Here is a 15973-nt window from a genome sequence, read left to right on the forward strand (position 1 = left end):
GACACTGAAATTTATTTATTTTTTTGTTGTTGTAGGGAATATAGATCTTGAGATCACAGAATTCCACAAGAAAATCACCAGGCTATATGCTCTGATAGTGGGTATCTTGCTGGAAGCAGTATGTGTAGAGAGTGATTCTTTTTTAAGAAGGTGTAATACAACATTTTCCACCATCATTACAGCAGAAGTAAACAAACAAATAGACTGACAACACAGACAAGGAAAGTGTTGGCAATGAAAGATTGTTCGGCACAAGAACATTTCACAATACTGCACAATGAACACTGAAGAAACCTAATGTATGTATTGTTTGATGTATTTTACTCATTTGCACACAAACTGCTTTATTGTGAATTTTTCTTAAAATGTTACACAACCGTTTGATTTCTACATTCCAGCCTCATGAGGTCACCATGGCACATTGTAATAAATTAGTAATTACCATTGCCTAGCTTGATCCAGATATTCCCCTCAGATGTTGCTAGTAACTAGAAAAGCCTAAAAGGAGTGACTATTGGACAAGAATTCAAAATTCCACAATTCAAATGATGGTTAATGTTGTACTGTGTAGGCTAAGTGTATATGGCAGGAGGGGTTCATCAGCTAATGATATGTAGAGATCAGATGAACGGATTGTTACACTGATCCTAAAAAAAAATGGAATTGATCAGTTCAACTTCAAGTACATCAATGGATCCAAACACATAGACAAAAAGAAGAATTTACTGAAAAGTCTAAAATATAATTTGCATGAAATATTTTGTATGAAATAAATACATTTTGACCAACTCTATGTGTTTTTAAAATTCTTATCATGACAGAATGAGGGCAAGAAAATAAAACCTGTAGAATAATTAGAAATTTTGGTAGTAACAGTGTTTTGTGGTATTATGATATTTCCTCCTGGACCCAGGCTTATTGTTCTATACTGAGTGCACATGGGTTCATTACAGTCCATCTTTACAGGGGTTGAAAAGCTTCTGCACTCTCGATTTTGTTGAAGTCAAAGGTCTGTGGTTTGAAGTATTCTCATGGACATCCATGATGAAGGTCAATTGTTCCAAAGTGAAGTTAATATTGGCTGTGAAAAGGAAGGGAGAACAATGAAACAGTGATACAATCCTTAGTTTTAGGAAAACAAACCTTCATTACTACAGAGAAGGGACACTGAATGGTATAAAACTACATTACCTCTAGTTCAATTCCAACTACCATCCAACCCAAAATAGACCTTCAGCAGGATTCCAACCATTACTGATTTTGCAACATGACAGCAGAGTTTGTTTTTGGAAATCTAACTAAAATGAATGACTGAGTCCTAGATGTAATGAGCTAAGAGAGATAAGATATACTTTATTGCATCAGAGGGGAATTAGTCATGGGCAATATTGTTGCAGTACAGCTGCACTCATCTTAATTATAATCCATTCCAGGAGACGACCTCATGAAGCTGATGGAGAGAAAGCGTGTGCAAAGCTGCCATCAAAGCAGGAGGGGGCTACTTTAAAGAATCTAAAATATAAAACATTCTGATTTAATGCTTTTTTGTTTCCAATCCATTGAAATCTCTTTAGGTATCGTTCTGCTTTTTGAGACCCTTTAGCTTCTTCACAATACCAGACACTTTCTCTTTACTGATATTAGCATTTGACAAGCCTGGCAGTAATCAAATGAGTTTAGCTGGTGGGACTGAATCCAACTGCCAAATGAATTTGGTTATTTGGTAGGTTGGTAGCTAAGGGGGCAATTACTTTTCACAGGATGAGATTAACAGCATTTTTCCTTCAAAAAACAAAATCTAAAAACTGCGTTTTGTTTTCTTGGATTATTTTTGTCTTACATTAAAATCAATTTGATGATCTGAAACATTTACATGTGTCAAATGTGCAAAAGTGAAAGATATCTGTAGAGGGGGTAAATACTATTTCACGGCACTGTATCCCTTTTGTTCAATGTTTTTTTTTTTTTTTAGTTTTCAGGTCTGTTGTTAGTTTGTTTTATCAGTGCAGTTGTTGCTGGGTTATTTTGTTGTTTGTAACCTTTTTGGCCTCCTATGAGCCTGAATTTAGTCTTGTTTTGTGAAACTTTATTTTTTGGTTGAAAAGAAAACCCTGTTTTTGATTTCACTTGCAAGTGTTTACACTTTGCAGCTCAGTCCCTCGGTCAGTCACAGACAGATTTTTACACCAGGGTCAGTCTTGTTATGTCAGTGATGGATTGTGTTGCTAGTTTTCACATTCCAGCATTTATTTCTAGATTTTGATTAATAGCATGAAAATATGAGACAGAAATTGAAAGCGTTTTGTGACAGTCTGTAAGTTAGAAATCCTCCTAAATTCTGTGTTGTGCTGAGATATGAAAACATGATTCAATCTCACTTAAATGCACTAATGACCCAAAGATACAAAAGAAGTGTCACAAGAATTGGGCAGTGTAGTAGAGTAAGAGCACACATACCTGTGACTTGTGTTGCCACTGTTAATGATTCCTTCTGCCATCTGCAGAGGGCGCTGGCTAGTGGCCTGACCGGAAATATCACCCACTTCAGCAAAAGGATCTGAGTGGTTCTCAAAAAGACTACCTTGCCTCTGTTTTAGGGAAAATCACAGTTATTGTGGCCTACATTCACAGCTGATATTCCTGTATGTTCTATACATTGGTTTAAAAAAAAAAAAAAAAAATTACACAAAAAATTCACTGACCACCTGATATAATGTGTGTCAGACAACAATGAATTCTACATATACAGAAGGAAAAACAAGACAGATTCATAACGGTTATTAATGTAATTATTGTAAAGTAGTTGTTCACAAGATAGGGATACCTTGAGTGGACTGGAGTTGTGGTATATATGTTATCACAGTCAGATTAAAGGTGCTAATTAGTCTCCTACCATGGTGTGTCTGTGCATCTTTCTACCTAAGAACACTAAAATACAGTACACTCCCTTATCTTGTTATAGCATACAAAAATGATAGTTTGTAAGTTTTGTTCACTGATGTTATGAAACAAAAGCATTCATAGTTGAGTTTCAAAATATTGCTGATGAGTTAGGAGGAGACTGGAGATGTGTGAGGTGCTTTTCAAAGCTGTAAGCAAGTGTTTCTCAGTGTTTTCTAACATATTTTACTGAATACAAGTTAAGTTGTTGGGCTGTTTGTAAAAATGCTCTGTTCTGTTACCCTTAAGATGCCCTCCACTCCTCGGTCCATCTCTTCCTCAGTGATTAGGTCTCCAGAAATGGTCCTGTGGAGCTCTGGAGCTGCCTCTTCCTCAATGTTCCTCAGTCCTGCCTGATCAACACAGACAAGGACATTGTTAGAGAAATAAATCATTCTAAACTTATTCTGCACTAATTAAATGTGCATATTTACAGTGGCTGGTTTGTAAAACTCATCCTTAGATGACAGTGAACACATTGTTAGTGATGAACCCTGGAGTCATTGGATGGTTCTGGCCATTCATCATGAGACACTTTTTCCAGCAGACCCAGCTATCAGGTCACACTCAGGTCTCCTCTCCTAATCCAGAGCCATGTCAAACATCTTTCTACTGCCTAGCTGATGTTCTTGATAACTCTGTGTCACACCCTCCACCTCTGATGCCAGTTAGTGGCAGGTTCTCCATTGCTGCTCTCTTCCTCCCTCTCTCTCTCTCTCTCTCTCCAGGTGGGCATAAGAGAACTACTGTTTTCTTGTGCCTTAGTTCTGGATCTCTACCTGTCTGCAACTCCTTCACCTGGATCCTCCATCTGCTCTCCACTATCAGTCTGGAACCTCTCGGATCACCGCTCCCAACCCACCTCTGGCTGCAGCACCTGTCTCGTCTCCGCCACACACCACCTCCGTCCACCTGGTCCTCCACTGCCTCCCCTCATGTCTGTAGTCAGCTAAGTTCCCAATCTCCAGCTTTAGTCCTTAGAGTATTTAGTAGGGAGTGTTTCTTTGTATCAGCTTCAGATTCCTGTTCTGCCATTTCAGCATACTGAGTTTTCATAGTTGTCTGAATGTTGGTAGTAAGTATTGCTTTGTTAGTATCAACTCCAGTTTTACTGTTCTACCATTTTGCCGTGCTGTGAATTTTCCTAGGTGTCTGAGTATTAGTAGCAAGTACTTTGCTGTAAGCATTTATTCTAGTTTCTAGTTCTGCCATTTTGGCATCCAGTGATTTTTCCCATCACTGGACTTGCTTGGTTAACTGTCCTGGCTCGGTACTACTTAGCTCGGTTCAGGTCTTCTATCTAGCTTATTCTCAGACTGGAGTCTTGCGTAATCAGTTCTGCCAGCCCCTTAGGGATCTCTGTAGTTTCTCTCTCAGTATCCGTATGCTTGCTGTTCATAGTTTTGTGGAGTGTGTAAATAAAGTTGGGGTACCTGTTTTACTTTTAACTCCTGTCTCCTGTGTCTCTGTTGTTCTGTACGTCAGTCTCAGAATCAGCACTGGATCACTCTGCTCCCTGCTACTCTAGTGATGCCAAGTTGGGTTAAAGCTTTATAGTCTGATTGCCCTACAAATGCTTTGCATCAATGCGGGTTTAGCAGACATGCATTGGTACAGTTAGTTTGGAAGCCCTCAGCAGTGTCTGTGGGAGCTGGACTTGTTGCAGGCTCCTAAGTCAGAAGAATCTTTGTTGGCCTATTTAAACCAACGGGGAGGTGATGTAGGTCCATGTCAGTTGTTTTGAAGCATGTACTCAAACATTAATTGCTTCGCTATGTGTTTAGAGGATGATCTCATAACAGCTGTAGTTCTTTGTGATGTGAATTTTATATGGTTAGAAACCTTATTCTGAGATTCGCTAGAATAATGCTGACTGCTTCTGCTGCTTAAAACTAACAGACCAGTATAATCGTTGATCACAGTGAAATGCTGACAGAATAATGTCTGTGGACAACACACAAACACTGTGTAAGAGTGAGACAGAAATCTGTTGCTGGTATTCAGTATTCTACACAACTATCCTGTCAACTATCACTAATGGAAACAAAAATATGCTGGCATTGTTATTCTTAATATTATTTAAATCAAAAGGAATTAAATTAATTGATAGAAATATATGAATAATGAAATTATTATCTTTGAATCATTAACTGCCTACCTGTATCTCATGGGAGGCACTTTTCTTCGTTGGATGATAGCCATAGTACTCTTCCTGTCTCTTCTTCAATTTTCTGAAATAATCTTGGATTAGGAAAGTGGCATAGAACTTTCCCACTGTCACCTCATCATCTGTAAAAAGAAACAAATAAAAAAATGTGTTAAATCTATGGAAAACTATACCACAAAATCAGGATCTCTCTGAGCTTGTCACAGCCAACAAGGAACTCAGCAGACAGATAACAGTATAAAACTATTCATTTACTAAGTGCAAAAACAAGAGGCTATATGTACATGGGGAACCAGAGAGGGGAAAAGGAAGTGGGAACATTACTAGTGTGGAACTGCAAATACTAATAAACAAATAGTTACTACCTACAAGAGCACAAGGTTTAACAAAACACAAAGCTACTAAAATCTTAAACTAGCAATGAGCACAATTATGTACAAAGCAAATGGCGAAGCACAGACTTTGCTGGTCAGTTGGGGTACGGACAGAGTAGCTGGGTAATCGATGGGCCAGGGAGGTGTGGAGATGGAATCCTGAAAGCTTGTGAAGGAAAGGACAGGCTTAAGATCCAGATGGCTGATCCACGGACAGGAATATGAAGAATACTGCATGTAGCGGAGGTGTGTGCTTGGAAGGATTTGCTTCCAGGTCCTTTCACAGTGGAGTAGGAAAGCTTGAAATGAGGGAACAGCAACCTCCTGCTCCTCAGAAGGAAAAGCAGGGGTTGATGTCCCAGAGGGAACTGGAAGGGGGACGACGTAGAAGAAGAGTTAGTGAGAGCATTGTGCACACATTCCATTCTATAGGTAATGCAGTGGGGAGCTGTCTCCTGGTTCACCGGCTGTTGGACTGAGGATGGTATATAGAGGACAAGCTGCATGACATTTCCAGTGCTGGAGCAGGGCTGAAGTAAAGGTTTATTCCTGATGGAGCAGGTGGCTAAAACTCTGTGGTGTCTCCATCCATGGTAGTCCTGACCTGGGTCTTTGAGAGAAGAATGCATGGGGTGAAGTTTGTTGTCAGTCTGGGAGTGTTGGGACAGCAGCACCTCCACTCCTGTGTTAGAGGCATTGGAATTGGAGCACAGGTTCAGTCTGAGAAGGGGTCAAGGTGACATTATTGTAGTCTCTGATTTATCTGTGGATAGTTGGCAGATTCAACCAAAGGTTGAAGCTGTTTCTGGTTTTCCAGTCTCTCAGAGGTCACATCAATAGTAAATTCTTCTAACCCAGCAACATGTCTGTTAGACCCTATCCCAACCTGATTGTTAAAGGATGTCTTTCCTTTAATTAACACTCCAATATTAGACATCATCAACCACTCGTTATTAACAGATTACGTACCACAGGCTTTTAAGATTGCTGCACCCATATGAAACCTCCCTTTCATTTCTAAAATTCTTGAAAAAGTCATTGCAAGTCAATTATGTGATTATCTGCATAGAAATGGTTTGACGAGTTTCAGTCAGCATTTAGAATACATCATAGTACAGAGACAGAACTAGTGAAGGTCACCAATGATCTTCCAGTAGCTTCAGACAGTGGACTGGTTTCTATACTGGTCCTACTGGATCTCAGTTCTGCATTTTATACAGTGGATCACAGCATCTTATTACATGGCAGTGGTGGTGCAACAATTAAGTTTCTGGACTTACTGATCAGAGGGTCAGAGGTTCAAACCCCAATGCTGCCACTGTCGGGCCATTGAGCAAGGCCCTTAACCCTTCCTGCTCCAGGGGTGCTGTACCATGGCTGACCCTGCACTCTGACCCCAATTGAGATATGTGAAAACAACATTTCACAGTGCTGAAAAAAATGTATTTGTGACAATAAAGACTTCTTTTCTTGCTCAAGGAACCACACTAAACTGGTTTAAATCATTGTTATCAGACAAAGTCCACTTTTTTCATGCACTATAGCAGGACTAATACTGCTATAGACAATTATATATATATAATCAGATAGATTTCATATCAAAAGCTTGTGGTATATGCTTAAAGCCAGTTCATGCTTACCACATCCATGTCTCTGCAAGGATCTCCTGATAAGATTTTGGCGCCTGTCTAAATTCATTAAATTCATAAGGGTGTGTGAGTACACACACTAACTGCATTTGACAGGATAACATATGGTGCTCAACAAGTCAAACTTATACTTCTTTTAGGAAAAACTGCACACAGATATGTGCTGTTTTTCACACCTTTAGAATTCATCATTAAAAGGTTTCTGATTGAAATATTTACTGCAGGACTTTGGAGTTACTTGGACCACATGCTTTCCATCAATGGTGCCCAAACACTTTGGGAAGTTCCAAATTCCACAGAAATCCTATGCTTGTCTGCTCATCATGCTCTGTACACTGCAGGAGTCACACTGACAGATGCTACAGCCCCATTTGTCAGCTGCTATATACTGTAAATGGTGTCTTTCAGAATGCAGAAACTATGAACTTTCTTTTAGGATGTAGGGGGACCTCCCATTATGCATTAAGCAGTTCTCCTCTCCTGTCTTTCACTCTCCATACAATTATATGCCACAGCAACACATTCTTACTCCCACCTCATCGTATACAGTCACTTGTTCACGAAACCTTGGTGTCACTTTTTGATGCATTGCATACCCGTCTACCATCGCTTTTCAACATGCAGGGTAGTACTAGTGCTTGTGCTCTACATTTGACATAGTCCTCATAAGGAGGTGTAGGTGGTGGGAGGAGCATAAATCAAACAGTGACCCTTCACCCAGGGTAGAGGGGTCTGTGTTTGTTGTGGGACTGTTGTTGACTTTTGAAATCCTGTATGGACCTCGGGTCACTTAGGAAAGCCTTTTGTAGTTGAGACATTGACAAGTCCCTTTAGAATTAAAGAACTGGGAACATGAAGGCGATGTGCAGGTAGTTGTTTTGCTTTATGTGTGCAGATTATTGTTACCTAGTACCTGGAAAATGGATCAGAAACAAATGTATGTGTATGCCTCCTGATGACAGTCTTTTTCCTTAGCACTCATGAAAGCTGACCTCCTATAGGTGGGATGACTTGATCCAGGAGTTTCATACTGGTACGCTTCCAGATCTTCTTGATAATCGCCCTTAAATCCTCATTGGCTTGTTCAAAATTACCTTTGTAACAGAAGAAAAATACAGCACAAGAGGAATTACAAACAATCAAAAGACAAACATACCATCATAGAGAAGTCCCTCAGTAGTCAGTGTTATGAAATAACATTTAGTCCAGCAGATCTGTGAAATATTCTGGTAGTTTTGTGCCTTTGATGATACAAGCATGAAATTTGGTACACAGTTATAGCATACCCTTAGGAAATATTTTGGATATAGGGACATTCCAGATTACCCCTAGGGTCAAAATGGTGGCCATTTTACAAAATGGCTGCCACGAATAACTAAACTCTGCCTACAAGATCAGCAAAGTCATATGTGCTTGGTGCAAAACACAATGTATTGAGTATAATATGATTATTATCAACTAGTATGCACATGCTTTATTATCTATTTCATATTTGACTAAAAATATGCATCTACGGTGGCCTATGAGGGGCATAGATAACAGTTTACCATCGCAATAATGCATGGCTGGAATAAGAGCTCTGAAACATAATCATGCATCTGAATGACACCTGAATATTGTTCCTGGAAATATAAATGGATAAAAAAAATCAAACTTGGTGAAAGGAACTTAGACCCCATGAATATCTCCATTAATAATTACATACCAGTAGCTAGCAATATCGTGATTAAATGCACAACTTTGCGAAATCGATATTGATGTACTCACTGTATCATTTTTATAATTACATAATAGAAATGTTGAAACTACAATGGTGTGTTCCTATTGATTTGGTTTTAATATGGTCCTGAACAGCGCAAAGAAATAATGTATGGTGGCCTATTGGGGACATCGAGTGCCAGTCACCCAAATCTCTATTGTGCATATAATTATGCATCTCCTCTGGGCTGGGGTTCAATATTTTAACTCTTCTTCTCTGTTTTCAGGTGATAACTCCACTGTAGTGTAGCCATACACTAATCCCCTACTTGGTGGTGGTTCTTCCCAGAGAGTTCTTCGAGACAATGGCCAAGAATTTCAAACTATTAGACCCCCGGCAGGGAGGGCCAAGTAGCAGCAGGGTGGATATTGTCTGGGATGAATACCTCACAGACAGTTTGAAGGTAGGCACTAGGAAGAAGCGAGGCAAAGGCATCAGGAGACGAGTCGAGCCATCTAGTTCCATTCCTGGAAACTGGCAGACCTTTCTTCACACAGATGAGAACAAGATGGAGCTGTTTGACTTCCTAGCCACCAGGATAGCAACAACAGACACAGACAAACAAGTCATCAGCACCCACCACAAAGATGTGGTTTGTACACAGGCCCGAGATGTTGCTGGCCTTGCCCCTTGTAGCCACGAAGAGGCTGATACAAGAATGCTACTCCATGTTGAAGATGCTGTGAGGCAGGGATACAGCAAAGTGTCGATCCGCACAGTAGACACTGATGTCGTGGTTCTTGCAGTGACAGCAGCTGGACGTCTGGACACTGATGAGCTCTGGGTTGCCTTTGGCACAGGAAAGAACTACAGGTTCTTGTCCGCTCACGAGATGGCTGTGGCACTGGGACCTAACAAGTGTCGAGGGTTGCCATTCTTCCATGCCCTCACTGGATGTGACACCGTTTCAAGCTTCGGAGGCAGGGGGAAGAAAAAAGCATGGGAAACCTGGAAAGCCTGTGATGAGGTCACTGATGTCACTGCAGCATTCTGTGCCTTGGCTGCCTCGCCAACTCCTTCAGCCATAGATGACCACATGGATGCACTGGAGCGTTTTGTTGTTTTGCTCTATGATCGCACCAGTAGTCAGGAACATGTCAATGAGTGTCGCAAGCACCTGTTCACCCAGACTGGCAGATCAATAGATGCTCTCCCACCAACTCGAGAAGCCCTGAAACAGCACATCAAGAGAGCTGCTTACCAAGCCGGCTACTGTTGGGGCCAGATGATGGTGTCCACACCAGAGCTCCCATTGCCCAGTGACTGGGGGTGGGTTCACACCGATAATGGCTGGGACATACAACCCTCCCAGAGGCAACTGACGCATGTCGGCAACTTCTAAGGTGTGGCTGCAAAAAGGGATGCAGAGGACAATGCAAGTGTGCCAAGGCTGCACTCCAGTGCACAGCTCTATGTCACTGTGGTGGGGAGTGTACGAGAGAGTAGAACCATGTGTTGGGACAAGAGAGATCACAGATGCTAATTACATGTATGTTAACATGTACACATGCATCTATGCATATATTAAATTTTGTTACATGGATCTAGAGGTTCCACTGTATAATTTTGACTATGTAAGTTGATGTTAGGTTATTTGCTGTCTCTTATTTGCTACAATAAATATTTAGTTGAATAAAACCACTGGTATGCTTCTTCAATAAGTAAATATGGTTGTATTCACATGAATCCTAAGTCGCGTACAACACAAAATCGGCTATTTTGTAAAATGGCTGCCATTTTGGCCCTGGAAAGAATCTGGAATGTCCCTATATCCAAAAATCTTTGTAAGATACTGCCCTAGCAGTGTGCCAAATTTCATGCTTGTATCACCAAAGGCACATTTTTTTTACATATCTGCTGGACTAATTGCTAAATGTGTCCCATCTAACAATTACATATATTTTTTTAATTTTTTGGTTTTACTAAACGGGGTGATTATACATTGTATTAGTACACTGTATTCTGTATGGAAGACAGATGACTGAAAATGTAGCTCCTATGACTGATCCATAATATCTTCACATCTAGCAACCATCTCCCTACATCTGATCTTCTATTAGGAATTAGTACAGAACACAGAGAAAGTGAGGCCAGCAGGAGACCTGCCCCTGAGTCTCGGCTTCGCTGTGACTGTGGGAAGGTCAGAGTGGTATTTAAAGGTGTACGACAGGAAGGGAGGTGATTGAGGTGTGGTCCTGCTGCTGAACCTCAGCTAAAAATTTTACCTCGACTTAGCAGGGCGTGATATTTTCCTAAGTCTGAGGCCATAGTTTTTGTGCATAAGCCTAGCCAATAAGCAAGTGAAAACTGAAAGTAAACAGCAACAAAAGTAAAACATAATTCTGGGACTAATGGTGTCATCTATCAAAGAGCACAAACCCGTGTCTTCTGGATGAAAGATCAGTTGCTGGTCAATGCGACCATCCACCCATCCTGCCTCCTATCTCGGACATCTTTCAAAATGGCCTAATTTCTCACCCCAAGAGTGGCCAACAAATTACATTACCTTAAAAACATAATTGAGAATGCGGTTTAGTCACACAGGAACATAATGTTATAGAGACTGTCAGGGCCCCCTCCTCTGTCCCAGCTTCAGCCCCACCTGACCTCCCTCACTCCACCTGCCTGCTGAAGCCTGGCAGAGCTGCTCGGTCCAGCTGCTGTGCATCTCTGATCACCCATCAACGGAACTCCGGGCAGCTGTGGTGCAGCACACCTGTGATCCATCTCCTCCATAAAAGCTGGTCTCACACTCTACACCCTGCCAGATAGTAAACTCTGCTCATGCAGTCAGTTCATCTTGTCTGCGCACCTTGCTGTGTTCTCTTTGAAAGAGTTTTTCCCTGTCTAACCCTGTTCAGCTCCGCTGACCCAGCTGCCCGGTCCTACCAGTCCTGCCTCTCATCTCCTGTACTCTGGATTCTGCCCTGACCAGACTTCCCCCCCCCTTTGGACTCGCTGCCCCCCATCTGCTCCTGGAACCCCAACTGTCTTGGAAGGTCTCTACCTGCCGTGCTCCCCTCGTCCCTGGAAACATCCTGCCTCGCTACCCTCCTGGAACAAGGCACTCCTGCCCGCTCTCCGGCACCAACCAACCCCCCACCACGGAGAACGCCAAGTGGGCCGCCGCTTCCCAGTACAGTCCCTCCCCACCCTCCCCTGTTAGTTTAGTTACTTAGTTATCCTGGATCTCAGTTTCTTACCCCATCCATTATTTCCCTGCTTTTGTTAACAATAAAATCTGCCTTTGTTCCTGCCTCAGTTCCTCGTCTGTGTGCTCTCTGCTCAGGTTCACCCCACGCTGTGACAGAGACTGGGTTGGCCTTGAGTGGTGGTCGGCTGGGCAGAAACTGGTCTGGAACTGTTCTTGGATTTTTTTTTCACCATCTGTTCCATACTGTTGTGGTTGCATCAGTCAGACACTATTCTCTTTTTCAGAGCTGAAACCTAGCTGTACTCCCTTCAAGAGCCATATCATATCATGGACATATGTTCTTCAATTAAATAATGGACAGGGCATAGGGAATGAGAGGAAAAGCAGACATACAGACAGTTGAGAGATAAATAATTAGTGTAAATTAATTATGTGCCATTCATTTATCGGTCAAGCGTGTGGAGCTACACTGCAAACTAGAAATACTTGAAATACAAACAATAACAATATCAAAAAATAACAGTGAGTTTTTATCTTTTTTTTTTTTTTAACCAGAGAACAGCCAACTGCTACAACAGGAAACAAAGCACTCTAAAGCTAAATGAAGCAGGAGATGAAAAGTCAGGAACAATTCTCTGTTGGTTCGCTGCTATGAGTGGTGTTGCTGCTTAGCTCCAGATTTAGTGTAGAGTTTCCTCATATGGTATTTGGGGACTAACACTAAGTTCTGTAAAATAATGTGGCTAAATTTTGAGATTTTTATTTTTTCAGGCCTGGGAGCTTTCATATTTTCAGCCTCAAAAAACTCTGTAAAGACATTTTAGCTATTCAGTATCTCCAGGGATATGTTTCCCACAGACATGGCAATGACACAGACAAAACTGTTTTCCAAATAACAAATAAGTAATCTCTGAACAACATGTTTTCTGAATTCTTTCTGAACTGACACGGACTGTCTCATGAGATTTGTCTTTCATATTATCGTATTTCTTTTTTTGTATCATTAAGATACAAAAACAACACAACTTCTAGACTTATCTATGAAAAGCACTATAATATGACTCTTCACTCAATATTAATAATGTTGTGGTCATGAAATAAAGAGATCCCCTGTCTGTAAACTGGTTCTATACATTTCCAACCCAAGTTCATAAGTTCAAGACAAAATAGAGAAATACTTTGCTAATCACAAACCTTCTGTCTTTATTTTCAGTGCAGTTCTGACCAGGGCAAACAGCGTGGCATTGAAGGTGACTGTTCCATCACTGTTAAGAGGCATGTTCATGGAGACCAACCTCTGGAGAAAACACAAAGCACACATATGTGAACTCGAGTTGCAGTCCTGCATTGAATCTATGCAGATCCTTCTCTGTAGCATGCACAAAGAGTGTACTTCAGGTTTTTTTGTGTAGTTTGTACAACACATGTGGTCATGTTCGAGGTGGAGCAGTAGCTAGACAAGACACCAGAACTGATTAAGTCTATACATGGGTTTGTAGAGCTATAAAGCAGGGCTTTAGGGAATTACTTCACATCTTCAAGTTGAGCTGCTGTTTCATTTCCATGTAATAGTTAACATGTGTCAGCTCCACATTTCTGTCTTCGCACATGGCATAGACCTTTAATAGCCAATACAGTGTACAGTTTACCTGGATTTCAAAGGCTGGTGGAGTGTGAAGTAGTGAAAAGCTTGTCGACTAATATCAGAGGTTGGAGGTTCCCAGCCCCTCCACATGCATAAGTGTCCTTGGGCAAAACAATGAGCCCAAAGTTGCTCCTGATGGCAGACAAACACAGCAGTTTTGCGAACATCGGTGTATGAGTGCGTGCAATGAGAGACACGCTGTAAAGTGTTTTGTAGAAGCTAGCTAAGGGGCTTAAAAGGTGTTTTATAAACGTGGACTATTTACCTAGTTCTATTATGCCTCTAGTAGTTTCAAAGTAACTGCACCCTTAGCTACCGATCTACAAAATAACCCAATTCTTTTGTCAGTTGAGTTTAATCTCTTCAGCCACACTCACATAATTATTGTCAGGCTTATGGATGCTAAACATCAGTAAATAGAACCTGTCTGGTATTGTGAAGTAGCTGAAGGGTCTCAAAAAGCAGCACATGATGCCACGTTCTAAAGAGATTCAAGAACAGATGAGGAACAATGTCGTCGACATTTATCAGTCTGGAGGGTTACAGAGCCATTGCTGAGGTTCTGGGACTCCAGAGAACCTCAGTGAGAGACATTATCCACAAATGGAGAAACATGGAACAGTGGAGAACCTTCCCAGGAGCGGCCGGCCTTCCAAACTTTTCTATAAGAGCCTGTTGATATCTAATCCAGGAGGAAGAACCCATACGAACATCAAAACGACTGCAGACCTCACTGGCCTCAGTTAAAGTACAGGATTCTACAATAAGGAAGACTCTGGATAAAAATGGCCTCCATGGGAGTTACAAGGATCAATTAAATTCAATTTTATTTATATAGCGCCAATTACAGTCAAATTGTCTCGAGACGCTTTACAGAACCCATATGCCTGAACCCCAGAGCAGCCCTAAGGAGACAGTGGCTCAGGCAGATCAACAGATCTGACAGATCAAACCACTACTGTCCAAAAATAATATAAAGGCTCCTCTGGCATTTGCAAAAAAAAAAAATTTGAATGAGTCCCGAGACCTTTGGGATAACATCCTGTGGACATACACTATATTGCCAAAAGTATTGGCTCACCTGCCTTGACTGGCATATGAACGTAAGTGACATCCCATTCCTAATCCATAGGGTTCAATATGACGTGGGTCCACCCTTTGCAGCTAGAACAGCTTCAACTCTTCTGGGAAGGCTGTCCACAAGGTTTAGGAGTGTGTTTATGGGAATTTTTGATCATTCTTCCAGAAGCACATTTGTGAGGTCACACACTGATGTTGGACCAGAAGGTCTGGCTCTCAGTCTCCACTCTAATTCATCCCAAAGGTGTTCTATAGGGTTGAGGTCAGGACTCTGTGCAGGCCAGTCAAGTTCATCCACACCAGACTCTGTCATCAATGTCTTTATGGACCTTGCTTTGTGCACTGGTGCACAGTCATGTTGGAAGAGGAAGGGACCAGCTCCAAACTGTTCCCACAAAGTTGGGAGCATGGAATTGTCCAAAATGTCTTGGTATGCTGAAGCATTCAGAGTTCCTTTCACTGGAACTAAGGGTCCAAGCCCAGCTCCTGAAAAACAAGCCCACACCATAATCCCCCCTCCACCAAACTTTACACTTGGCACAATGCATTCAGACAAGTATGGTTCTCCTGGTAACCACCAAACCCAGACTGGTCCATCAGATTGCCAGATGGAGAAGCGTGATTGGTCACTCCAGAGAAGGTGTCTCCACTGCTCTAGAGTCCAGTGGTGGCTGCTTTACACCACTGCATCCCACGCTTTGCATTGCACTTGGTGATGTATGGCTTGGATGCAGCTGCTGGGCCATGGAAACCCATTCCATGAAGCTCTCTGCTGAAGCACTGTTCTGGAGCTAATCTGAAGGCCACATGAAGTTTGAAGGTCTGTAGTGACTGACTCTGCAGAAAGTTGGCCACCTCTTGGCACTATGCTCCTCAGCATCCACTGACCCCGCTCTGTCAGTTTACGTGTCCTACCACTTGGTGGCAGAGTTGCTGTCGTTCCTACACACTTCCACTTTCTTATAATTCAGCTGACAGTTGACTGTGGAATATTTAGGAGGGAGGAAATGTCACGACTGGATTTGTTGCACAGGTGGCATCCTATCACAGTTCCACGCTGGAATTCACTGAGCTCCTGAGAGCGAGCCATTATTTCACAAATGTTTGTAAAAGCAGTCTGCAGCCTAGGTGCTGGATTTTATACACCTGTGGACATGGAAGTGATTGGAACACCTGATTCTGATTATTTGGATGGATGAGCGAAT

The 15973-nt window shown here is 41.8% G+C and overlaps 1 protein-coding gene across 4 annotated transcripts in view; it reads right to left on the minus strand.

Moving 5' to 3' along the window:
• The window catches only part of LOC111564440 (dihydropyridine-sensitive L-type skeletal muscle calcium channel subunit alpha-1), an 86164-nt gene continuing 70191 nt past the window's right edge, over window positions 1-15973 (minus strand). For all 4 annotated transcript variants that reach the window (XM_035945329.2, XM_023264000.3, XM_035945332.2 and 1 more), the window contains 6 exons: window positions 13238-13340; window positions 8123-8224; window positions 5099-5229; window positions 3183-3293; window positions 2458-2588; window positions 1-1081 (listed from right to left, as the gene is read on the minus strand). In XM_035945329.2, coding sequence (XP_035801222.1) covers window positions 1072-1081; window positions 2458-2588; window positions 3183-3293; window positions 5099-5229; window positions 8123-8224; window positions 13238-13340 — 588 coding nt within the window. In that variant the 3' untranslated portion in view covers window positions 1-1071. The remainder of the gene's footprint in view (window positions 1082-2457; window positions 2589-3182; window positions 3294-5098; window positions 5230-8122; window positions 8225-13237; window positions 13341-15973) is intronic.

This window comes from Amphiprion ocellaris, chromosome 5 (genome assembly GCF_022539595.1).
Source record: "Amphiprion ocellaris isolate individual 3 ecotype Okinawa chromosome 5, ASM2253959v1, whole genome shotgun sequence".
NCBI classification, from domain to species: Eukaryota; Metazoa; Chordata; class Actinopteri; family Pomacentridae; genus Amphiprion; species Amphiprion ocellaris.